The sequence below is a fragment of the Melopsittacus undulatus genome, chromosome Z (assembly GCF_012275295.1).
Source record: "Melopsittacus undulatus isolate bMelUnd1 chromosome Z, bMelUnd1.mat.Z, whole genome shotgun sequence".
NCBI lineage: Eukaryota > Metazoa > Chordata > Aves > Psittaciformes > Psittaculidae > Melopsittacus > Melopsittacus undulatus.
The window spans coordinates 19,540,033-19,566,360 of record NC_047557.1 but is presented as its reverse complement, the minus strand read 5'-3'; the positions used below and the strand labels follow the sequence as shown (position 1 = coordinate 19,566,360).

The window sequence follows — 26,328 nt, the reverse complement described above, 5'->3', positions numbered from 1 at the left end:
ATCTTCAAGAATTTCATGAGACTGAATAACTGGATAACAACACAGAGGTGAAACCCAGGCAGAGAATCATAAAGTGAGCCCCAAAGGAAAAAAAAGTTCCTGATTTCAGATGGCAGATGGTGGTCTCCAAGCTGACCATTACTGCTCAAGAGAAAATGTTGAGGTTTTGAGAAATAGTTCCATAAATATACCAGCTTACTGCTTGGTAGCAGTCAAAAAAGCAAACTGGGTATTAAGAACTATTGGAAGAGGAACAGAGAATAAAACCAAGAACATTGTTATGTCCCTGTACCAATTCAGGGTTTATCCACAAATTGAATACTGTCTGCATTTCCACTACTCTCGTCTTCAGCAGGACATAACAGAATTGGGAAGGGTTCAGAGAAGCAACAGCAAAGATGCTCAAAGGTGTAGGTTGTTTCCCACTAAGAAACAAAAATTGTATTTGTTGTTGTTTTAGACTCCTCAGCCTGAAAGAGAAACAACTGAGGAAGAAAAAAGCACAACACCCTACAGGGACAGAGGCACAGCATCTGGCAGGCAACTTAGGAAAGGCAATGGGGGCTGACTGTCCAGGAAGCCCATTGTAGGTAGCATCAATCATTGAAGGAGTAATTTGACCAACTAATATCTCCAGGGAGAGATAATGTCTCATTAAATCTAGCACTAGTTGGGGAACAGATGACAAATTTCTGGTTGTGTCCACCCTTCTTCAGGTTATTTGGCATCCTCAAGACTATATATCAGGCAAGAAAATATCTCTTTCAAGGCCAGTATTGAAGTGTCTTAAACCTTTCCATTCTTCCTAATGACTTGATTGCTTTTTTGTTCACACAGCACAACTCATGTCAGTTGTTGTACAGTCCTTACAGTATCCATGTACTGGCTAAAGCCCAGAAGATTTAGTTGAGATGGGAATGGAAGCACTGACAAAGATGTCTTTGCCTATAGAGCTTCAGTTCTTTAGGACCGATTCCTATTACATCCCCACAACAATTTCTGTCTTTCCGGTGCATTGGGAAGTCACTCTGTACACCACAACACATGGAATCACAGAAAGAAAATCACTGCAATTACTACAGACAAAACCAAAGAACATAAATGCACCTTTGTAGCACAGTTTATCCTTTCATCTGCTCTCAAAAGAAGCATGAAGCCCTCTTCTAAGCCACTTTTTATATACTTCTTGGAAACACAAAAGCTACCCACTTCCATGAGTTCTGGGACCTCATCCAAAAATACAGCTCTGGATATATACAAGCTGCAAATGTGCTGGTCCTTCAAATTAAGACTCGCTTCACTCTTAACTGAATCTGTTATTTTTTCCTAAAGCACAACATACACAGAAAGATGCTCCTGCAGCTAACTGCATAAGCAACTGGAGCCTGTGGCTCAGCATTTTGTACCTCTGCAGCATCTACACTAGTATGAACATTGGTAAGTGCAAAAAACCAGTCACTTCTTATTGAGCCTCAGCTCATCACTGAGAGAGTTTTTAAATTAAAAAAACACCAAAAACTATTTAACATTTTTTTGACTATTTAACCATTTAACTACAAACAGGAAAAATGTTTCCTGCTGTAAAAGGAGTGCTTAATGGGGTAAAGATAAAAAGGCAGCTGTACATTCTTGTTTCTTGTGGGCAAGACATATATGTAAGAGATATTATTCAGCAGTGTGTGTGCATCTGTTCTTGTCACTGTATTACAGGCTGATACGGAAGCTAGGCAACAATACATAAGAAAGTGCTGTAGCTGAGCTCTCATCTGTGCCATATGCTACAATGGTACCTTCTCCAGTTTACAGCCCAGTGCATTCAGTTGTTATTGTGTGCAGTCTGGAAGCACTCTGAGTTTTCCCCCCTCTGTAGTAGCCCAGTGGAATAAGATCTTTTTATCTTACCATGCCTCCCCTGGCTTCAGCCGGCTGCCCCAGTTAAAGAGAAATCTTTAGCATAAAAGGATGATGGAGTATCTGTTAAATGCAAGGCTACTGAGTAGGAATTATTTGTTCTCATGCTTATTACTCCATTATTGGAAATTAAGTACATTTGCCATCTGTTACCTTAGTGACCTACAGTGCATGTCAGTAGAGCTCTGTCCACATTGGCATCACTTCTAATTGCCCTGGAAGTCTTTTTCAGAAACAGCAGCAGCAGCAAGACAAGGAAACAAGAACAGCCTGATAGAACGAGTGGAATTGCCAGAATGCACACTGGGAACACAGTCATTAAAATGCTGCAGAATTAATTTCAGTTTGGAAATTATCCGTGACCTAAATGCCTTTTATAGATTACCAATTCTAATGACTTTCTGCCTAACAGCACATTAAAAGCAGTTTTCCATCATTCTTAATTAATTGTTGAAAGCAAACAAACATCCTAATGTCTGATAGCATAGCCTCAACTCTGTAAACTGAGGTATGCATTTAATTTTACTCACATGAGTAGCTCTTTTAACTTCATACATACTAAAAGCCCTGGAAACCAACCACATTCATCTGTGCTTTCAAAATCAGAGCCAAGTATCATCACCAATCTTGTCTCCTCTCAAAGAAAATGTGTCTTTCCTATTTGTTCCAGAGTGCTTGGGGTGAAGACTGGTTAATTTCTTTGTTCTGAGGCTGGGGTGGGGGAGCAGGAGTTAGGAAGGAATGTGTGGAAAAAAGGAGAAAAAAGAACAAAGGAAACATTTCACAACAAAGTCCAATGAAAGTTACCACAACACATGGCAGCACTGCCAGATGGATTGAGTAAATATGAATTTCAACAGACTTTCCTCAAAGATGTGGCCCTAGCTTGAAAAGCAACTCCATAAAAGTTGATTGTTTATGGTTTGGGTTTATAGCATCTCAGCAACTTTAGCCTAGATGTGCGCCGTTTAATAGAAAGACCACAAAGCAAACAAAATCCTTTTGTTAACTAAAACTTACTTCCCAAGAGGCATTAGAACAACACAAGATACAAATTTATCATATCCTGCCATAGAAATATTCCTGAAATCCCATCACTTTTCTTCCTTTCACATGCTAATTTGAAATTTAGTGTTACTGTACGAGTTTAAGCAGCTGCTGTGCACAGCTACAAGCATGACTATCAACAAAGTGTGGTGATTTCTATGCATATTTTATACAAGCAGCTATACAACACTGGCCCAAGACATGTGAAACTTCAAACAAGTAATGAGTGCACCACAGGTAAGCAAAAATCAATCATTATATATAAAGATTTACAAATTGTATGGCCAGTCAGAACTTCCTGAGACTCCAGCCCAGCAGACGAAAGCATATACACTAAAATATTACCTAAACCAGAAACAACCGCAGTTTCTGAGAGCAAATATTTGCTAGTTACACATGAAGAGCTGATGTATCCTTCAGACCTGCAAGCCTTTATTCTGGGTTCTTGTCACTTAATGAAATAGGTCAAAAGTTGTTCCTCTCAGGAGAACAAATATAAACATAGGCTTATATAAGAAGCCACAGGCCTATTGTTTTAGACCTTATTAATAAAGGAGAACAGTTTGGTGGCCTGGGAAGGCATTTCATGTAAATATGCAATGCAAGTTGAACACTGGGCTGTATACAGTTATTGGCCTCTGCTCAGCCAAAACTGCTTTTGCTACCAGTTATTACTGTAAAGCAATGGTGGCAACACCAAAGTCCTTAGATATACCTGAATAGTCTCCTGCACATCCATCTCGGGCTGCACGCACCACATAGAAGTCTCACAGGTCCCTCTGCCCCTTCCAAGGAAGAACTTGCTAGCCAAGCATCAGGGCCAAGTCGTTTTTATCTACCATCTGCCTGGATGAGAGGTTCACACACAGTGTTTTCCATTACTCTATATTTCCATTCTGCTTCTCTCTTCCATTGACAAAAAAGGTAAGCAGACCTTTACTGCAAAAAGCTCAGGGCAGCCAAGCACAGCAATGAGCAGAGAAAAGGAGAGCAAAACCTGTAAGGAGCTGCCTGCAATTTCAGCACAGCCAGAATTATGGCCCCCAGACCACCACCTGAGCTGAATGTTTCCAGCTCATGCTCAAACTGTGGCACAAAACTGTTATTAAGGCTGAAAAAACAGTATGTGCACGGTAAAAAAAACCAGAATTACAGTCACATTTGCAGTGTAGGTAGGACACAAACATTTTTTGCAAGACAATTCTAATGTTTTAGAATTGCTTCTCCTCTCGATTTTAGGTAAAAAGATCACATTCTGAATATTACTCTTGCCTTAGCAATTGGGTTATTTTAATGTTTTCAGAACACTTGTTCTGATTTCGCCCTTTTAATTTTATAAATTATTTCATATGAACTAAATATTTATGGTGAAAAACTGTTTGGCAAGTAAAAATAAATAATATGAGGCTTTTTTTCTAAATGAAAGGGGGGAAGGAGGAAATGGAGCATTCTGGGCAATTTTGATGTTTTTGCCCAGAACTGTCTTACTGGATGCTGCTGTTAAACCAGCTCCTTCCCTACAAATATTTTTACTTGATCAGCATTTCTGATTCTCCCTGTGGAGGACATAGGTTCATGTCTTATTTACTGCCCACTATTCAAACTGCTCTCAAAAAGCATAATTGTTACTCTCCCACTAAGCTTTGCTGCAGCTTTCCTCATCCACACTGTCCCTTCCCAGGCTCCCCAGGAATATCTTGGACCCTTCTGCCTGACATTGTCCAGCTATGACACCGTCTTCTCCACCACACACAACATATTCTTGCCCCAGCTAAATCTTCCCCTCTAGCACCATTTTATAGCCACTGTTTTACTTCTCTCTGCTGATCACCAGGGTATTTTTATTTCCCATCCCAGGCTCTCACTATCTGGGTTTGCTGTCCTCAGCCACCCGTCTCTCTTTCCATCTGACATTCGCTGCCTGCAGCTCACAGACAGCCACGGACAAAAACTTCTCCATGCTCCACCAACCGTTCCCCAAAAATAAACACATACAGAAGTCAGCTTGAGACAGACTCCTGGCACCCATAATTTCAGCCAATGCACTTCTAGTCTGTCAAAGTAACAAGAAACTAAAACATCTTCTGAAGGAAAGCATTAAGCAACCTTAATGAATAATGTACTTTTTGCCACTGAAGGAGGAGACAGGCTTCGTACAACATAATCCTGACTCCCCTTCTTAGAGGGTATTTTTCCAGCTTTTACCTCTCTCCCCCTTCCTGCCTCCTGTGCCTTTGCTCACTCCCTTAGTCTCTTCTGTTCCTTCCCACATTTTAGGCAAATGCCAGGTCTCATTAAAACAGGTCAAGGCCTGACTGACTGCCCTTTTCTATGGAGGAGAAACTCATTGTGCTCTTGCAAGGCAAGCTCGGTTATCCAAGAAGCCACAGCAAGTGATGTCAACAATTCTATTTATTATTAGTTCATGGATTTTATAACTACAACTTAGATTTTACTCCAGCGAGATTTTCTTCTGATTTAAAAAGTGAGTCTATAAAGCAAATAAGCATCGTAGGCAGAGATTATTGGTAAGATGGACTCCAGAGATGCACTATTTAAAGCAATGGCCCTTGGTAGGTCAAAGACTGCATACTTCAAAACCTGCTTACAGGTTCAGCAGCTGGAAATCATGCTGTGTTGTAGAAACGGGAATTACTTTAGGAAGTGGACACATGTCAGGCAGAACCAGAGGGGCCTCCTGCACTCCTGTCCACCAGCACTGTCATATTCTGAATTGACACCTCTCCTGGTGTGTGACACAGGCGAGACAGTCCTCCTACATGGAGGACTCACACATTTTCAAATGGGAAACCAAAAGTGAGGGGAGCATATAAATAACTTTGTACATTTGCTGCCAAGTCACCTAACATACTGTCACAGGGGTTAGATGGTTTTTAGCATAATAGTTAATGACACAAGCATCCCAGAAGTAGCACACAGTAGTGAAGGTGAATAAGAGCTGCTCACATTGAAAGTGCTCATTTTCCTATGGCTGATGTCACTAAAGCTACAGCAATGCCTGAGGCAGCTCTGAGGGTCCCTTCCTGCTGGGCACCAAAAAAGCCCAGAGCCAGAGGGCATCCCTGGCAGTCTGCAGAGATTCAGGTAGCAGCTTGCAGGCACCTGCCAAAACATTATGGCAACACAAAAGGATTAGGAGGAAGCTCTGCAATCTGGCGAGGGCTAAACTGGTATCAGCCACCCTTGTCTGGGAATACAGCAGCCATGCAGTGCAGCATGGCTGGTGACCTGGTGCTAGCTAAGAGACAAAACTGCTCCAGCAGCTTCTAAACTTGCAGTTATACTCATTAAAGGGTGTCCTATGGGGTGATAGATAAGAAAAATAACTACTGTGGGCTATTAGTTGTTATCTGATTTAATTAAAGAGCTGCGTAATTGTGTGCTGATAAATACACAGAAAATGCTAAGCATCCACAGAAGAGTGCATTCCCACACCTTTCTTTCCACCTTAGGAGGGTATTAGAAGCACATGTGATGAACCAAGCAGTTCATCATCTCCAAATGATGAACTTCATCTTTTCTCCATGAACAAGATCAGCAACTGTCGGCAAATAAAAGCGTGCCAACAAATTCTGACACCCTGATATATCTACCAAAAACCTGAAACTCATAGTCAATTCACCTGGAATTAGGCTTGAAGGTCACTTCCAGTGCACAGTTGTGCAGTAACAGCCATCTAATAGTGGCAGAGGATGCTGTTGACAATTTAAGGCCTCAGATACAGAATATTGAAATTCAAATGTAGCAAAGACATGGTGAGAAGTGTTTTAAAAGAGAAAAAAAAACTATGAGACTAGAGATACATCAGTGTGCAAGCTTTAAAGCAGGATAAGCACTCTACATGAGAACCAGGACAAAATAAGAGATGAACACAAAGCAGTATTTACAAAAGAAGGTAATTGTAACACTGTATCCAATGCTCCATTTTCACTCCTGAGCCCAAGGGCTTGCAGGTCAATGTTCTTCTTAATGGAGGACCAGTCTCCAGGAGAGAAGGGCTCAGGTCTCGCATCCAGAAAAGAGCCCATTTCTAGCACTGATTTCTGCATGTCCCCAACCAGTTCCCAGTCCTGCTCAGCACAGCATTAGATCAGTCATGGGTGCTGTGAAATTTGAGCAGAGCCAAAGAGGATCAAACCATACCTTGACACACCACAGAAACAGATTGAGGTAGGCAACTGATAAGGAAGCTATGGGAAATCAGAGTTGAATAATATCTAGCAAAATAGAAGTAGCCTTAATCCATTCCCCTGGCTAACAGCAAGCTCTCAGTTGCATTTGCTCCCTTTCCACAAACACAGTTGTTGCATTTAAAAAGTTGCCCTGTGCTGTCCTGCTGTCTTCTGCTTTCACACCACATACTTTTCCTAATAACCCTGTTTGCACAAATAGCAAGGGACTCTGACTGATTTAGAGGAAAAGGAAAGTATATCAAAACAGTTAAACTATCTTCATTTTGTTTAATGTTTTTTTAACTACTTCATTGCATAACATGAAAAAGTCTGGATTTAAGCCCATTAGCTCAAGCTAGCAAAAAATAAAGAAGAAACAAGCTTTGCCAGCATCAGATGCGCATTAAAGACCATTTTATTTCCATCAACCATGCAATTTCCAAATAACTTACTATTTGTATGGACTTGGTATGATTCCTTCTGCCTCAGTCTGTTTCAGATCATGTTGGTGATTTATGAGATGATGCACTTACATGTCATGATAACGTGAAAGCACTTGGAAGAGTTTCAGCTGCAGGAGCGGGCATTAGTTGCATGTAAACAGATTGTCTAAAAGCCAGGGAGATATTTTACAAGATGGGCCAAGCAAACAGCTCACAGTCAGCAGAAGACACAGTTCATGGCAGTCACGTGAAGTTCCTGGTGACTGGAAAAAGGGAAATGTAACTCCTATTTTCAAGAAGGGAAAAATTCAGTTCTGGTGTCTTCACCATAAAATGGACATGGAACTGTTGGAACAAGCCCAGAGGAGGGCCACAAGGATGATCAGGGGACTGGAGCACCTCCCGTATGAAGACAGGCTGAGAAAGTTGGGGCTGTTCAGCCTGGAGAAGGCTGCGTGGAGACCTCATAGCAGCTTCCGGTGCCTAAAGGGGCTGACAAGAAACATGGAGATTTTTACAAGGACATGTAGTGAAAGAACAAGGGGGAATTGCTTTAAACTGGGAGAGGGGAGACTGAGATTAAACATTAGGAAGAAGTTCTACGCTATGAGGGTGGTGAGGCCCTGGCACAGGTTGCCCAGAGGAGGTGTGACTGCCCCATCCTTGGCAGTGTTCAAGGCCAGGCTGGACAGGGCTTGGAGTAAGCTGCTCTAGTGGAAGGTGTCCCTGCCCATGGCAGGGGGTTGGAACTGGATGAGCTTTAGGGTTGCTTCCAATCGAAATAATTCTGCGATTCTATGATCACCAGCATCAGATTGCAAATCTTTACAGCGCTTTGTAACACATGGTTTAAATCGGTGCCATTTTACTGTTTTCTGGTATAAAAGGCCTAGAGTAAAAACATCAGGAATCACAGTAGCAGAAACTGGCACTGGATGCACACAACAGCATCTGTCTGGGGAAAAATTACACTATGAATTCTCAACCTGACATAACAGAAACAAGGTCACTTTATAACTGCAATTGAATTTGTCTTTGTAGTTGCATAAGGTGGAACTCTCCTACCCCAGATGCAGAAATTGGGACTCACTGGTAAGCCTATGACAGGATATTAAACCTTTAAAATCCAAAATGTGAAAATTATCTTTTTATAGACACATGAGACTTGACCTTATTTCTCCATGGTTGAAGTGTGCATTACGACCAAACATTGTAAGTCACATAAAGAGCTATTTTGGAACATTATTTTCCTTCTCATGAACGGCAAGAGCACCACTTGCTAGCAAGAGTGTACATCATATACATGCTCATATGAACATGAGAACTTTGAAAATTAATATAGAAAAAAACCCCCTAATTTGAGCGAAAACATTTCAGATTCATTCCTGTCATCATGCCGATAGTAAACAGGCTTCATCATAGATCATGTTTTGCAAAGAACCCAATGTGGTTCTTAGACTCCACCTACATGTCAGATAAATAAATAAATAAATAAATAGAACTTCTCCCACCCACCATCCCAAAGAGGGTGACAAACAAAAAAATATAACCTTGAATTTTCTGTGGAGATTTGCTTATTTTTATAAATCTAGTGCAGAAAAGATAAATTTCTGTGCTCTGCTCTCATGTTTTCTGTCTCCTGAGCAAGCAACAACTCTACAGCCAGAATTTCTGGCTGTTTATGTGATTAGAGACCAGACAGATGTTAGTGTGCCTGCTGTAACAACCAAACTGAAGTCCAACCAAACTAAACAAATACACATGACCAGGCAGGACTAGGGAAGGACTCATCAGCACGTGTCACTGGCTCACATGAGCTGGTCTAACACTGTGCTTCAGACTCATTTCAGACTCCTGCGTCCAGTTCCTGCCATCCCTTTCAATTCTATGCTTAGTTTGGTGATCAGAGGCACTTCCCCTTGTAGCCAAATTTGTTTCAAGGAAGAAAGTATTAAGGCAGAAACAAACTAGAACATCCTAAAACACTATCTCCAGAATTACCCAATTAATATTAAAAAAAAATAAAAATCATGAGCTATTTTGATTCATTAATAACCTTTGAATTCTTTTGTTGTCCTATGGGTTGGGACCCACAGCCAGATTTCAATTTCCTTTCAGTCATCTTCTCTTATGAAAAGAGATGTAATATAACACAGGACTGTCCAAAAAGCAGTAAACTGGGAGCAAAAGGCACAGAGTAGCTCCCAGGAGTTACTATAACTGAATTTGAGAAGTCAGTTTTTACAAAAACCAACATATCCTTGCACCTTTTTACTCTTCAGTCCCTAAAGCATCTTCAAGTAAGTTTCATCCATAGACTTCACTGGTCTCTCTTGATTTGTTTTCAGACTGTACTACCATTTTGCTATGTGTTGGTGCTGGCTTTCATACCAAGCAAACTGTTTTAAGAACCTCAGACCTTGAAATAGTGGCAGGATGTGCCTAGCATAAAAATCAGTGCCCCCATCTAAAGACTAGTAACTCTAATCACAACATGATAGCTTCCAAAAATATCATGAGGTCAACTAGGCACAGAGAACTGAAGTTGCTATGAATCCAAACCTCCCCAAATCAACCCATGAGAGTAATTTCACATTTGGACTACATCCACTGAGTACTCTGTCTCCCCTAGTAGCCAGCAACAGAAGTATGGGTGCAAGCAGAACAGCACCACAGTGATCACTCCTTACAACATTACGTCAGCTTCCAAACTTCTGTACCTACAGGTCTTCCTGAATCAGATTTTGGGTATTCAATCTATTCTCATTAAATTACCCAAGGTGTACTTGAGATCTTTTGGCTCAGCTGTTACTTACTTTGCTTTAATCCACCATCAAGTTGCTTCCTATTGCTACTACAGAGGACAGAGGGCAAAGCTGGACTTTCATGGCTTAACCCACACTGAGCAGAAAAAAAAAGCAGCATGGGGAAAGCACAGTGAAGACACAGTCAACCTGCATGGATGAGAACCAAACCAACATAGTTACACTGGCTACCCTGTTTCATGTTCTTTGAACTTTAAGAACTTACTTTGGCATCTTGCTGCTTTGCTTTCATGTGGGCAAGAAACCTGGCAAGAGAAGAGAGAGACAACAACTCCCATTTTGCTGTGAGACTTGGTTGGGTTTTGTGGTTCCAAGTGAAACCTGAACAACAGGGAAAGAGCCCCAGGTCTTGCACTTCAGACATCACTGCTAACTTTTATCCTAACCAATCTCAAAATAAGACTATTCAGACCTTGCAGAAGAGGATGAGAACTCCACTTCTGTCTCTGTTTAGAAGAGTGGGGTGGAGAAGGGGAGCAATACCCACTCCCCCAGTTCTGACCCTGGATCCCTGTGCTGCCACAAACTGCTGTTGTCACCCAATTTAGTATCATTGCAGTTCAGATGAGCACATGTTGGTAAACAGAGCTGCAATGGAAGGGCAGCATCCTGTTTACATTTCACTGTAGGATGATTCATTTACAGTTCTTCAGCAGGGCAGAAGCTGTAATCATGCAAAAGGTCAGCAGTTTCTGCTAAGGCTTTTGAATTTAGTCAGATAGTGTTTAGGTTAAAAAAATCCAGTGTTGATATAATCCTGTTGAACATCTTCATCTTTCCTGGAAATCAAGAGTTTGACGTAAATGGAACTTCTTTAATTTAAGGTATGGAAAACACTCCCCATGTTTCAAAAGAAAGTTCATTGTCTTTCTGTACAGCAAATGTAATCTGCCTGACAAACTGTACCTTCTGGTGGACACTGGCAATACACCATCTCTCACAGATCCCCAAACCAGAACTGCCAGACTTGCAAGGTGAAGGAACAAGAAATCGCCCTGAGCATTATTGGCCTCTGTTCAGTGAGGCTGGAGGAAGCTCTGTCATTGTTTGGTTAACTAATTACAGATGAACAAATAATCTAAAGCACTTACCCTTCTATTATACAGCTGATGACCTGCAGGATCAGCCATTTAACTTCAGCAAAAATGGTATGGAACACAACATCCAGAACAGTAGAAGCTCATCAGTTTCTGGTGAGCTATAATTTCTTCATGCTCAGCATTTGTCTGACATCTCATCTTCCACCCAAACACTGAGCTTTACCTTTTGCATGTATTTTGTACAGTTTCTTATTGTGTGGCTTCCCTGTGAAGGTAAAACTACATGTGCAGGCAGTCTCTGCAGGAGTACACTTGAGGAAATCTGTGCACAAACCCCCACATAAGCTACTGATCTAGAAGTTGACACCAACTCTTAAATATAGCAAACCCTTCCAAGGTGTATCCTCTTCAAACTCCAAACTTAGCTCACCTCTACCAGAATACATACAAGAAACAACCTTCCCCAGCTGTTGGAAGAGTCTGACCTTACAGTGTGACATGATTTATATTACATTAAAATAAACGTGGCCTCTGAGAAGGTTAGAGCTACTTACTACATTCCAAATACTCCCTCACACACACACTTACAAGCCAAAGATGTCCTTAAATCAGTAACTACTTCAACAAGCCCTCAAGGAACTAGGATGTAATTATTACAGCACCAGCTCCTGATTAAGGACTTGTTTGAAAAAGGGCTCATTAATTTGCATGCACATCTGATTGAACGTGATGGAAGCAAGCCGGCAGAGAGTTATGCAGGGCACTGGTCCCCCTACACAGTGCTCAGAGCACAAAACACATGTCTATCAGAAGAATTGCCACCTGTTTGTTTTCTTTCTCTTCTATACCTGAACTCCTAAAACTCAGATCTCTCCTTTTCTTGCTACCCTAAATAGTACCAACAGTTCTGTGCAAGTCTATCCAGTCTGATCTGCTTCCAAAGAGTGCACAACATGGGGCAGGGAGGCCAGTATGGCTGGGGAAATAACTCTCTGCCAGTGTTCCACTCTGTTCCACTGCTATATAAAATGGAGCCATCTTCTAACAACATGAAAAGTAACACTGTACAATGCTTAACATAATATTAAAGACTCAGAAAAATTTTATAAGTACATTTTAATAAGCAGAAAGATTTAATCATGATTTTATCTGCACTGTGCAAAGGGAGGATCATAAGCTTTGCAAGCCTGCTGTATGCAACAGAATTATGACAGGAGAGTTGGCCAGTTATGCTGGAAACCATGGGGCAGCTAACTAAAATTACAGCATTACTTAAGCAAGACAAAGGCCAATGGAACAGGAACAATGGGAATGATTAATACACAGGAGTACCCAGGCCCATTTACCTGGAAATACTCCTCAGCATCAGCTAATAGTACCACAAACCCACAGCACAGATGGAGCCCTGTCTGCAGAGAATGCCAGGAGAAAAGCCTCCATCTCCAGAACCACCAGCAGTGCATGCATGTGCAGTCACTTTGGCTTCAGTTTCCCATGTCTGCATATAGCTGGTGGGAAGTACCTACTGCCTCACTGTGAATACGATAAAGCTGACTCTGTTTTGAGGAAGCATTCTGTAACAATGGGAAGAAGTTGTGCAGGGATGTCAAGAACTTTCATTTGCTTCCTGCCCTGGTTCAGCAGAAATGAACAGCTAACACTTTTGTCCTGCCAGATACTTTTGCACTTCTTCCATTTGTGTAATACACAGACTTTTGGGTCCTACACTGGTGCTGCTTTCAAGTGAGTGGAACATCTTGCACACAAAACTCTTCATGTTCTTAATTCTAGGCAACCATGCCCTGAATAAATGTTTGCAAGATGTCTGGGGCCAATTAGCTCTGCCCTCTTTGAAGAATGTTTGACGTTACCAGATCATTTGGCACTACCTGTAACACACAAGCTTTTCACCTGCTGCTGGTTCCAACCATTTGTAAGTTTTTTCTCCAAAACTCCAAAAGTTCTTTCATTTTGCTTACCTAAATATCCACTTGCTTGTCTTGGCAAAAAAACATTCCTGTGTTCACAGTTAAATTTTCAAGAGCCTGAAGGAACCCAAGAGACATCCACCTTTTTCTTCATAATCTCAAACTGATCACACTGGGAGCTGGTACCACTCTTCTGAGTTATAAATACCATAGGTTAAGCAGCTCTTTCCAAAGACCACTTCTCCCTCTCTCCCCCCCTCCCTAAGGACTCATTCTTGCACTCTTGACAACAGAGTACAATCTGATATCTAGACCCTGGAGAGCAATTTTATCTGCAAAAGGACCACCTCTGAGGTGGACAAATGCCAGTTATTCAGTTATTTTAAAGCTTTGCCCATAAAACTTGGACAAAGACAAGCCTGTTTCTCTGTTTTTCTATCCATTTTGCTTCCAGTTTGCTTGCCTTGCTTTGTTCTTTGTGCTTTTATGCTGGTGATAAACACAGAGAACTGATAGCAGTGAGCACAGGCAGCTCTCTGCTGTCAGTAGCTATTTAACACCTGCAAGCACAAAAGGCTCGTCAGGGTTGGGCACATCCATACAACCCAGAATTAGGGACAAACCCTTTCTCAGCACTGCTGCAGCTCTGTCAGAGCAGCAGCAGGATCCAGCGTCTTGCACTGTCCATGGTGGCTTGTTGAGGATTGTAGAACCAGAAAACAACAAGAGATTTGAAAACCCATACAAGGCAAACCAGCATACTCGGATGAACACTGCCAGCTGGTGTTTGATTTTCAATATCAGCATGGTTTTAGAAAGAGACCAGTTAGAATTGAAATGTTTTCTTGAGGAGTAGAAAAATGGCTTAATCGATCTGTCTCTGCATGGCTGCAAATCAAACACCATTCCAGAGCATGTGAGTTCTTCAGTTTGTGTAACTTGCCTAGAGACATCCAGGAAGAAAAGTGAAAATTGCTCAAATCAGTATGGACGTGAAAACTCTAAAACTCAGTAAGATATGAAGTGAGTCACTCCCATTGCTCAATAAACAGGGAAGAAAACACAGCTTCAAAACCTGCAGGTAATGAGTTACAGCAACACAGTTAAAAACAAAAAAATGTTACTTTCCCCATTTTCGTTTTATTGATGTGACCAGCAGTGACAGAAAGAGTTTAATAAATAATGTCAACACAAGGCTAAATATTACAAAAGCATATTTACAGTGCATTCAGGGAATATCTGATAGATAAAACCCAAGAGCTGCTGATTGCTGCTTTTGTTTCCCAAATGTAAACCCATTCACGTTGTAAGGTCTATAAAAACCAACAAACAGACATGATGAGTTCATTGAACCAAGTGTTTGCTTTAACCCCAGAATATATTAATCCGTATGTACAAACACTGCATGAGAAGAGCTTTCTGTTTCTCAGTTACACACTGTGGTTTTTAAGCATACGGTAAATAACCTTTGGAATTCTGCCTCCAATTTTCCTGTGAAGTAAAGCCTGTTTAGTGCTCAAACATGAGCGTAAATCACAAATCTCAAGGGGGAAAAAAAAATGCAACTTTCTTAAAAAGTCCTGAAAAGTGGAACCATTTTTCCTGCCCTCGGGGGGCAGTGGCAACCCCAGAAGTGATGCCCAGTGACAGCCTTGTGCTCTGCAGTGCTCCTCACAACTGGGCAGAGCATGGCAGAGGGACAGACCAGGTCCTCACTTTGCATAGAAACACTTGCCATGTTCAGAAGCTATCACAGGGCTTAGTGCATCCTAAAAAATCATCATGCCCAGTACAGGAAGGATCACTGAGAAGATGTTTTTAGGAAGACCTGTAGGTATTAGGCTGGCATAGATGCCACCTGTGGGTTATTAAATAAGCAGTACAAAGAAGGAGACAGCACCATTACTCTTAATCATTCTTTCAGATACTCGCTCAGACTTACTCAGTCCATACCTACCATACTTGAAAATAACCTGTGAGCACTCAAGCCTCAGCAAAGAGTTTAGATTCTGCTTCCCTGAGGCAGGGTTTTAATCAGCAACAGACACTAATTTGTGACTCCTGGGAGGTAGCCCCAGCCTGGAGGGAGGTTCAGGGCATATTCTACTTAACCAAAGCAGTGTATGCTCTTCTGAGCACCCTTATGTATCTTCAAACCAGGCACCTTTAGCAAAAGTTGCATTTTGATCACTGCAGCAATCAATGTGCCACTGGATAGCTGTGCCTTAGTGCCTGCAACAGCAGTTTTAAACTTCTGAGCAGTGTGTCCTTCAACAGGGAAGGCTGAAGCAATGAAACACCCCACAGAAAATGACATGGTTTTAAAAAAAAAACTAAGGACTGAAACAGAATCTTTTCTTGGAGTCCTCACAGAGCTTTAAAATTATATGTATATGCATGGCTTTAAAGAATTTTCTGTGGGGTAAGAATTAAAAATCAGCAAATCCACAATGTATGTTTTTAATTCTTTAATAGATTTCCATATCCAGCAGAAAGTTACAGAAGATGCAACAACAAAAAAAACAACCTCAAGTCTTCAGCTGAAGTACATTTCCTACTTAGAAGTCTCATCTCCAGAATGTACTGCATCCTACATCACATCATACAGTGACAAGAAATGGTTGCTCAGTTCTCCTATATTCAGCCTTGCTCTGTTGTTCAGTTCCTCTAGAAAAGAAAGAGTAGTGAGTACGACCAGAGTCTTCACTCAAACTCCTACTGCCCTGGCAGCCTGATCCCCCACATATCAGTCTGATTTACATATTCTGCTTTTACCTGTAGAGCAAGATAGGGTACAAAATGTTCTTACCTACAAAAATGAATGATTTGGGCCTGTGTTATAGGCAATAGAAATAATCTCATAGGACTTTCTCCTAGGCTTTCTTCTGCTGCACATCTCTTGACTCGAGCACTGCCACACAGTGGTGCCACTGCTTGCAGTAGCATGATGCACCATGAACATCCCAGCTTGTGCAGCACTGCTGTAATCATCAGTGTATGAAAGATGGAATCTGCTCTGCCTCTGGCATGATGAGGAGAAATCCTTAGATTTGAAACACTGTGCGATAGTCCTGCCGAGTGGAGGGAGAGCAGAAATGCCCAAGATCTTCTTACAAGGCAAAAAAAAAAGCAATAGAAAAATGTTTCAAAAAGATGGGGGAAGAAGGCTTCTTATGGTGACTTTTTGTAGGTACAGATTTGGGGGTGGGGGTTTTTTGGGGGGGAAGGGAGGGATTGATTTGTTTTAGTTTTTTTAAAGGAGTGAAAAACTAGGCCCTGATTCAAAGGGTGGCAATTTGAAGGTTTGTATGAGAGGTATAGCAAAAATTCTTGAGTATCACCTTAACTCAAGTTGAGGCATAGGCAGACGGCTGAACAATGCCCCTGCTACAGAACCAGCAACAACAAGACCTGTAGATTTATTTCCCCTTTCTTGAATGAACGTACCCTGCTGCTTTCCAAGGAGATGGAGACAGCAGCAGGGAGCTTTATTTTTCTTGGACCACTCCCAGGATAAAAGCTAGCTTCTCCTTCAGTGGTGGACTCCATAAATCCCCAGTCTGACTATAAAGGAACTTTGTAATATGTGCATACACAAGTGGCCTTTGATTTTTATTTATAAAAATACTTCAGCAGCTGTGACCAAGGAACTAGAGAGCATTTAACCCAGTATGCAAACACCTGCTGCATCTCTTACCCAATTAGTGTGACAAGAAACTAGTAAGAACTGTTGTCTTCCTCCCAGAGCAAGAGGCAGAGCATCACCTCACATCCTAGAGACAGGCTGGCATGTTAATACATCTCATTCCCTAACTCCCTTAGGTCAGCATATTTAAAAACTAAAATTGGTTTTAATTAAAAGTCTAAAACCCAGTTGTGAAGTCTTGTTTTCAGTCAGTGAGAATCTGTTAATCCTGCTGGTGAGGAGGAAAGGGGGTTGCTCTCCATCTTTGAAAAATGAAGCAATCACATGTCAAAATAAAAGTGCTTCCCACTAGCTACCCGGATTTGAAGGTTTTGACCAAAAGCCACAAAAATATGTTAGAAGTGCTCGTGGCTCATCTCCAGCAAGCACGTATCCGCATCAGAATTGCAATGCAGGAGAGAGACAAAATCTTCTTACAAAAATCCAGTGGAAAATAAAACTCAGACTGCAAAAAGCCTTCACATTCCAACTCTGAGAAGCAGTCTAGCTCTCATAAATGAGAGCACATCTCAACTATACCTTTTCCATTCTCTAGTGTCAGCTTTCTGTAATGAACAAAATCACAATCAGCTCTTTTCTGTGGTCTGTTTTAATTGGTTTTGGTTGGGGATTTCTTAAGCAAATAAATATCTCTCCTATTGTGAGCACTAGTAGGAACACCTCTGACAAGAGGCCAATTTTTGACTGAAAAACATCAGCCTTCCCCAAACCCAACTGCAAAGTTTCAGACAGCATAAGTGGAGCACATCAATGTAACCAGCAATCTTCGAACAGGGAATTTCCTTCAGGGATGAATCACAACAGAGAACACAACTGATTTTGCTCCCAGCTTTTCTTTAAAAAAAAAAAAAAAAAAAGGTTTTTGAATGCAGAGAGTTTGTGTAGCTAAAAGCATAACGGAACTGTGTTTCCCTCCTTGATTTACAATGTACCTGTACATGCAGGCTGCTCTGCCTAAAAACATCTCTAGCCAAACTCTGACCTGCAACAGGCAGTTATTTCAGTCATTTCACAAGCATAGTCATAAATTATACCAAAGTAGAGCAGTTCTAGTAACAATTATCTCCGCATTTAGGTGCTGGTAAAGGATCCACAAAACCCAGAATACTTAGTTCCACTAGTTCAGAAAAACGAAACCAGATTAGCTAGTTAACAGTTGTACAAAGTCCGCAAGTAGAGCTGGAACAGAGACCAAAGCCAGCCGTAGATCTCCAGCACCCTCTTCTGGCTCCTGGGGCCCACAGGTACGATTGCAGCTAGAAACCATCCTGCTCAAGGGACATTGACAGATGCAGTTAACAGGCACCCAGATGTCAGCTATCGGCAATGCAGTGCCCTCAGCAGCACTACAGGGAACAATAGATGATATTCTATTGTTTTAAAAATTTCAGGAAGTTTCAGCTCTTGCTATATTGTTCCTATGTGTCTCAGCACCCATTAGTAGTGTTACTGCACTTTCTGGAAGTCATAGAGCAAGGGCCAAAATCTTAGTGTACTGGACAATGTAGAGACACTATGGAAAATGGCTTACAAGAAATGGATGGAGAGCAGAAACACCTCACATGTGGCATGGTCCAAGAGCCAGGCAAAGATCAGAGTATCCTGAGGAGTCAAGGTTTCTCATTTTGCTTTATTTCACTTTGTGGATTAGAGGCACATTTCAAATACCATCTAGGAAAAGATAACGACATTTCTCTCACTTCCAAAGACAGCATGGAAGAAAGTATAAGGATTCCGTTTTCAAACCTGACCACATGGATGACACAATCCAGCACCACTGCCAAGGGCAGATGCCATCCTCTTGAAGTCAAGTGAAAAGTGACCCATTTAATGGGAGTGCCTACATCACAGAGGGCTAAAAAGTATGTTTAATGTAATCAGGAGCAGGAGATATGTGTAAGGAGCCAGAGAGGATCAAAGATGGAAGAACAACCTGTGCAGCATTACCCTGCGGCAGGTGGGGGGGCAAGATGGTGCTGAGGCAAGAGATGACACTGCTGACTCAAGAGCTGGGCAGATAAGAAGAGCCCCAGTGAAGAATCTTGTGGTACAGAGGCAGAGTTAAGTTATACCTTAGAGATGTTATACAGTGAAAATCTGCAACAGCCAGAGGTGGATATGAGAACTCACAAATTGTCAAAGATGGAAAGAGACACAAGCTAACAAATTAATAATTAGGAATGGAAGTGAAGAATAGAATGGTCAGAAAATACCATTTAAAAGTAAGAAAATATAAAACAAGTTACTGATTTGTTCTCTTGGCTAAGTCATACTGCTTCTGCACCACATGGAGCCATTCACTTCCTCTCACACCGGTATTTTAGGTTGCTGGTGTCAATAGCTCTGAGGTCTGCACCACACAACATTGAGCAGTTTCTTTCTCTTGGGGATCAGATATTTCAAAACCAATCAGCAGCAGCTCCTCTCTGTTCTGTCTGGCCACACCAAGGTCTTTTCTCTCTGCAGTCACCAGAACCCACCAGCTAGGTAACAAGCAGCTCCTGCTCCACAGCTGCAGCACTGCTAAAGCCCCCGTATTCAGCAGAGCCAAGGTGCCCATCTTTCATTGTACTCAGATGTCTCTGCTGTACAGTGCTGCTCATACGCTTTCTGCTGCTCTTCCACCACCCATCCCCACAAGCCATGCCTCTGTATAGTCCTCTTCACTCTTTGCTCTTACTATTTCTTTACAAATCACTTTCCACTCTTCATTAGAGCAGTTTCTGCTCCAGCCTTATCTTTCCACCTTGCTTCTTGAAACCCACTCCAGCTGTAATTGCTGCCTGTTAAAAATGCAAAGGTGATGCCATCTGCCGTTCTGACGGCTTAATAGCATCCAGGCAAAAGAAAATCAGCTGAAGAAAATTGCAGATTTAACCTAAGTTGTATCTGTCACTTTTGATAAATGCATGAGTTAAGCCAGGTTGCACATACTTCTTTTGATTTCATTTCAGTCTAGTACCAGCCTCATCTCCTTGCAGAGCTCTGGCCTTTCCCCGTTCCTGCCCTACTCAAGCAGCAATGCACTCTTTATGTAAGGGCAATTCTACACTCCAGGTTAGTCAGAGGATGCTCTCATTCTTACCCACAGGACTGTGCCTGCTTCTAAAAAGCCCTCCAGGATTTTACAGAAGCTCTACTTTTTTCCTAATCCCTTTTTCAATCTTAATTTTTCCATTCTTAAAATCAAAAACTGTTCCAACATCAAGATCCCCTCCGTTAAGCAGCAAAAGACAGATATTTAAAGAAAATCAAGGTCAGGCACTTGGGAGGTGAGAAATACAGAACCTGACTGAAGGCCAGGAAGCACAAGCCTGCCTGTGCAACCTGTCAGCCCTTGCAGGCATACATTACTCGTTAGCTTTTAATTGCACAAACACACACCATTCACCTGGCAGGACACCTGCCTTACTTAATATTTTGTTTTTACCTGCTTCACACATCATCCACACACACATTTTGTGCATGAAATAGAGAACTACTCCCCTCCTCATAAGCATGCCTCTGGTACTTTCACAATAAGCCCTTCACTAATGTTAACTTGCTTTTGTATCCTTGTGGTTAGCCCACAGTATTCATTTTCTCCAAGTAAATAAATTACCAAGATAAAATTTTTCAGAAATCCCCACTAAAATCAACATCTTGCTGGCTTATTGTTAAATCTGGTATGTCCTGACAAGCTTTATGTTCTCACAACACAAAGGAAAAAAAATGTAAAAAAGGGAGACAAGAAATAAGACAACCACATCAAACCTCTACATGAAACATCTAGAATTTTTGCTTTTTTTACAGTGCAACTGCATAACTTGAGGCCATAGAATGATATCATAAAAAAATGGTTTGAGTTGGAAGGAACCTTAAATGTCATCCAGTTCCAACTCCCCTGCCATGGGCAGGGAAACCTTCACTTATACCAGGTTTCTCCAAGCCCCATCCAGCCTGGCCTTGAACAATGCCAGGGATGGAGCAGACACAGCTTCTCTGGGAAACCCATGCCAGGGCACCACCACCCTCACAGTTTTCTCCTAATACCTCAGCTATATCTCCCCTCTCCCAGTTTAAAGCCATTCCCTCTTGTCGTATCCCTAACTGCCCTTGTAAGGTCCCTCTCAAGATTTCTGGTTCACCCCTTTAGGTACTGGAAGATGCTCTAAGATGTCCCCTAAGCCTTCTCTTCTCCAAGCTGAACAAGCCTAGCTCTCTCAGCCTGTCTCCATAGGAGAGATGCTCCAGCCCTCTGATCATCTTTGTGGCCTCATATGGACTTACTCGAACAGGTCCATGTCCTTATGTTGGGGACCCCAAAGCTGAACAAAGAGTAGAGGGGAAGAATCACCTCCTTCAACCTGCTGGTCATGTTCCTTTTGATGCAGCACAGGATATGGTTGGTTTCTGGGCTGAAGGCATACACTGCCGCATCACATTGAGCTTCTCATCAACCCACACAGCTGACTCATCTCCTCAAGGCTGCTCTCAATCCAGTCTCTGCCCAGCCTCTGTTTATGCCTGGGATTGCCCCAACCCAGTGTAGGACCTTACATTTGGCCTTGTTGCATTTCGTAAGATTGGCATTGGCCCATTTCTCCAGGTCCCTCTGGAACCTATCCCTTCCCTCCATCTTGTCAACGGCACAACAGAGCTTGGAGTTATCAGCAAACTTGGTGGGGGTGCAGTCATCACCAGTCTTCACTTGGATATTGATCCACTGACCACAGTTCTCTTAGTCACCTACCACTACTACCCTTTTTCCTAGTTTCACTGCTGCTATCTTTGGTGCAGGCTTGGCTGCCATACTTACCTCTAGTGTCTCTCCTACTGTGGTGGGTCTTTCATCATTCAGCATTCACAAACTACCTTCGACAGACATTCTTTAATATCCAAAGCTCACAAGAATCTACTAAGGGAATGTGCAAGTTTAGTCCAGCAACTTCTTGAGCCTTTAAGGTAGATTTCCTTGCTCATACTTAACCTGCTCAAGCAGAAAAACAACAGATGTGTCCTGGGCATGGATTACAAGCAATAGAAGAGAAAGGCCAATGAACAACCAAAATTGTCCTGGGTTAAGAACGAAGTCAAAGATGTAAAAAGCTCCATTGTTACATACTACAGATAAGATTTCCTTCTGCTTTACATCCTCATGCACTGAACAAAAGGGAGGGGGACAGCATAAAAGAAAGTTTTCATTTGACAGAAGCAAAATGTAAGAACTAAACTTTTTTTCAAGTGACATTTCCCAGGAAAGCAGAAGTGAAAAACAGAGTTCTTCAGTAAGTAACTAAAAGATGTGTTTCTTAAGGTGGCAAAAAGGAGGATTAATTTCCTACTTTCTTTGCCATAAGTAAGTATAACATAACGCAATCCAGTTCCTCACTTGAAACATCAAAGTTTCCCCACTTTCATACTGTGGTGAAGGGCAAGAAGTAAAAGGACGCAGATAACATTTATGACAAAGGCAATGCAGAGTTCTGGCATGTCTCTGACCTGGCAGAATGAACCACTTTATAGGACTACAACTGAATCCACAATCAGTAAGTTCTGGACAACACCAAATCACATATCGTAGAATCATGAGCCAAACATGTCAGATTTCAGAAACACAAATATGGTGTAGAAGGAGTATAGAGCAATTCTGTCATGTGCAGAGAGTCAGGATGGACAACACAGCAGACACAAGAAAAGCTGCACGCTTACAGAAAAGAACTCACAAAGGCCATAAAGGTGTTTCACTCTACAAAGCTCAATTCCTGTTACCTCTTTTGCTCACAGTTCATTGTAACCACTGCTTCCATTACCAGTTTCAGGCTATAAAGTAGTGAAACAGATGTACCACATTTAACTATTTTTTATACTTTCTCTGAAGAGAATTTTTTGAATTACAACTCATAAATTACCTGAGTTTATACACTTACTGTAACACAATTCTTCTACAATTATAGTACTTCCTAAAGGGTTAATTATAGAGGTGACATTTGTTACTAAACCAAATAAAGAGGGGAAAATGTATACATGTCACTTTGAGAAATACCAAAACAAAAAAGTTTTCACTTTGTAATAAAAATAGCAATTCACATACCACTAAGCCATTTGGATAGGCAAAAGATCCTGTTGTTAGGATGTGAACAGACCACAGCAAGGTGTCTATGTTGGTTAAATAAACAAACAAAAAAAATGCAGGAGAGAAGAAAAAGGTGAAGCAAACCAGTAGGAAAGACTTCATTACCGATATAGCAGCATTCTCTTAAAAAAAAAAAATCTTATTTGGACAAGAAAATGGTGATTTCAACACATTGTGCCACAATTACCTGTATCAACATTTGCATGCCTGTTCCAGGACAAAAACTGACCTCTTGAATAGAAATCTCTATTTAAACTAATAATTTACAAAAGAACCATACCACCTCTGGCCAAAAAATTGATAGGTACTACCTTATAAAATTTTCTTTTCCTAAAAAAGTCAAATATGGACAAAACCAAAAGCTTCAAATATTTTTGCTTTAGAGTTTTACTTACTATAAGAAATACTACAATTCAAAAATATCTTGAAGGGGGAATGTCTATATGTATGCATTCGCTGTAAGTGTATGTGACATCCCCATGAGCAGCTGTTCTTATGAATTAATGCAACAGTCTGTTCAACCTTGTGGAAAATATTTAAAGAACTAAAACGAACCAAATAAACCTATGAATTATACAATATTGTTTTTCAAATGTGTGATTACGAAGAAAAAATCTGACACCAAATAAGCAAAACAGGTGCTTATTGCATAGATACACTTCTGCTGCTATAAAAGCAAGATCTGGAGATGAAAATATTTTTACCTCATTCTGAAATGCAGTCAATGCTGCCAGAGTACATTTAATATAAATGCAAACAAAACTTACCAGATTTAAAAACAATACCCCTGTTGCTATGCACTGAGGCAATACTCCATAAAACAGTTTGTTTTCCATGTAGTGGACAAATCCAGCCAGTGCAATTATTTTCCTGTATGTGCATAGTAGAATCAAAGGGTTTATTTTCCCATTAAGAAGTGTGTTTGGTGTGAGAATGCTGGGTCTTACAATACCCCCATAAAGCCTTCAGTTTAAAGGTTTGTTCTAGAAACTTTGAACTGCAACATAGGGTTTTGCCATTAATAACTACTACACTACAAACGGCTAAAGAGCAGTTATGGGTGGAAGAGTGGGTGGAAGAAGAAGTACAGTACAACAGCTCAATTAAGAAAAAGAGATTTAGTGCACTTTGCTCATCTTTAGTCAACACACTACATTGCTTTTTTGCATACAAAGTGGACGGAAGGATTTCCACTGTAACAAAGAAATGACCTGGCAAGCAAAACGCTGCATCAAGCTGCCCTTTTTTTCTTACAGACTTGGATATCTGAATAAAAAAGCTTTGCAAGACATTGCACAGCTCTTCAGTTTTATTATTAAAAGTCTGCATTGTTACACTGTCACACAGCTAGTCAGAAATGCTTCAGTGATGAAGGTCAATACTGGGTCAATCCCAGCCCTCATTCTACAGCATTTGCTTACAAAGAAATTACAGTAATGTTCAAGACTCCCAACCCAACATTTCCTGCTTTCTTCAGAGAAAAGTTACAATTTTTCTCTAGTGTGTACATTACTATATAAATTAAAAAATTTTTGTGGACAACATATCCCCAAACTTTCATGAGAACAAAAAACCAGCTTCTGCAGATGTTACAGAAGTCTTCACATATCATCATCATCTGATGTATCACTGCTGCTCGTCTCAGAATCCTCATTCTCCAGAGCAGGCTTGAAAGTGCTGGTTTTCCAGGGGCCAAATTTAAAATCATGGATGAGACTATTTTTCAAAATGCCAGTTTTCCGAAGACCACTTTTTCGTAACTGAAATGAGAAAACAAGTTGCGTATAAAGAAAAAGCTAAACACAACAACCTGTTGCATTTCAACATTCCAAATGCTCTAATTAACAAGTCTGTGGATAGACTTACAGAAATATCAACTATTCATATTTAATACCAGGTAAGGTTCCCTCTTCCAGCTCCTCCTGACTTACTCATTCAGGTATATACAACACTCCTAACTAAAATGAAACAAAAATCAAGTCTAGACTGCCTTTTCAGACTTTGTTACTAGTGAATTAAATGTCTCTTGATTTCCAGAGACAATTCAGATTTGGAGACCCAAGGAAATGGCATAAAAACCTTGAAAGAAAATTCCCTTTCCTCAGGCTAAGCCGAGGAGCTAGAAAGCCTGTGCTATTCTAGTAGCAGCAATGCTGAAACTACTCAGAAGCAATGCTCCTTTACCCTTTCCCTGACACTCAGAGAATAGGCCTTACCAACAATAAGCACTGGTCCCCTACCTTTTTAAAGCAATTACTCTTCCAAAAGCACAATACTAAAATGATACTGAAACAGCAACATCCCCAATCATCAAAATTACTGCAGATCCTCCCCAAAGACAGGAATTTAGGGTAGCCAATTACAAGTTTATAAGGGAGCATTAGTTACCTGTTCACTAATGACATGGAACTCCCTCATCTCATCCTCTGTTAGCGGAGCATATGCTTCATCATTTTCACTGTCTTCCTGCCAGCCCATCTCCTTTAATAACCTTTAAATTAAAAAGGACGAGATTAAAGAATCTGCTATACACACTTGGACATTTCAAGCTGTGCCTATGTATTTGTGTGAAGATCTGTAATAAATGGATTAATCAGTCCATAGCATTTTTTGAACAAACACATACTTAAAGATAGGTTAAAAAGTTTACAAAAGATAAATAAAGCATAGAAGTTGAGAAATTCTCAGGTCTTTCACAGATCACCCTGCTTTACCACTACAAGTGGTAAAAACTGTACCTTTATTCCCAAGCAGAGACCTGTGTCAGGTGGAAAATTAAGAATGCATTCGCTTTGCATAACTGCTCTGGTGGAGCAAGTGACTACATGATAGTTACCAGATGGGTTTAAACCATGACAGGATGAAAAGAAAGAAGAGGCAGATTCTTCTTATGACTAAGTTTTAAGATATCCAAAGATACAATAATCAACATGGTTTAGCTAGTGCCAAAGTGCAACAGTAGTATCTGAGCAGGAAGACAGTGGTTTTACATGTGAAGCTGCTGTAAAAATGAGGGTTATCTGAGAATGAAGAGACCATGACATTTAACAACAAAGACAGTAAGTTCTCTTCCTGCAAAATTTTTGGAAGAAGTATCAGCACATTTTTCAGGCAAACCAT

General features: G+C 41.0%; 1 protein-coding gene across 2 annotated transcripts in view; it reads right to left on the bottom strand.

The window, feature by feature from the left end:
- Nucleotides 1-24,307: 24,307 nt before the first annotated feature.
- GPBP1 (GC-rich promoter binding protein 1) overlaps nucleotides 24,308-26,328 on the bottom strand; it is a 33,945-nt gene continuing 31,924 nt past the window's right edge. For both annotated transcript variants that reach the window (XM_034073170.1, XM_005151939.4), the window contains 2 exons: nucleotides 25,597-25,699; nucleotides 24,308-24,968 (listed from right to left, as the gene is read on the bottom strand). In XM_034073170.1, coding sequence (XP_033929061.1) covers nucleotides 24,810-24,968; nucleotides 25,597-25,699 — 262 coding nt within the window. In that variant the 3' untranslated portion in view covers nucleotides 24,308-24,809. The remainder of the gene's footprint in view (nucleotides 24,969-25,596; nucleotides 25,700-26,328) is intronic.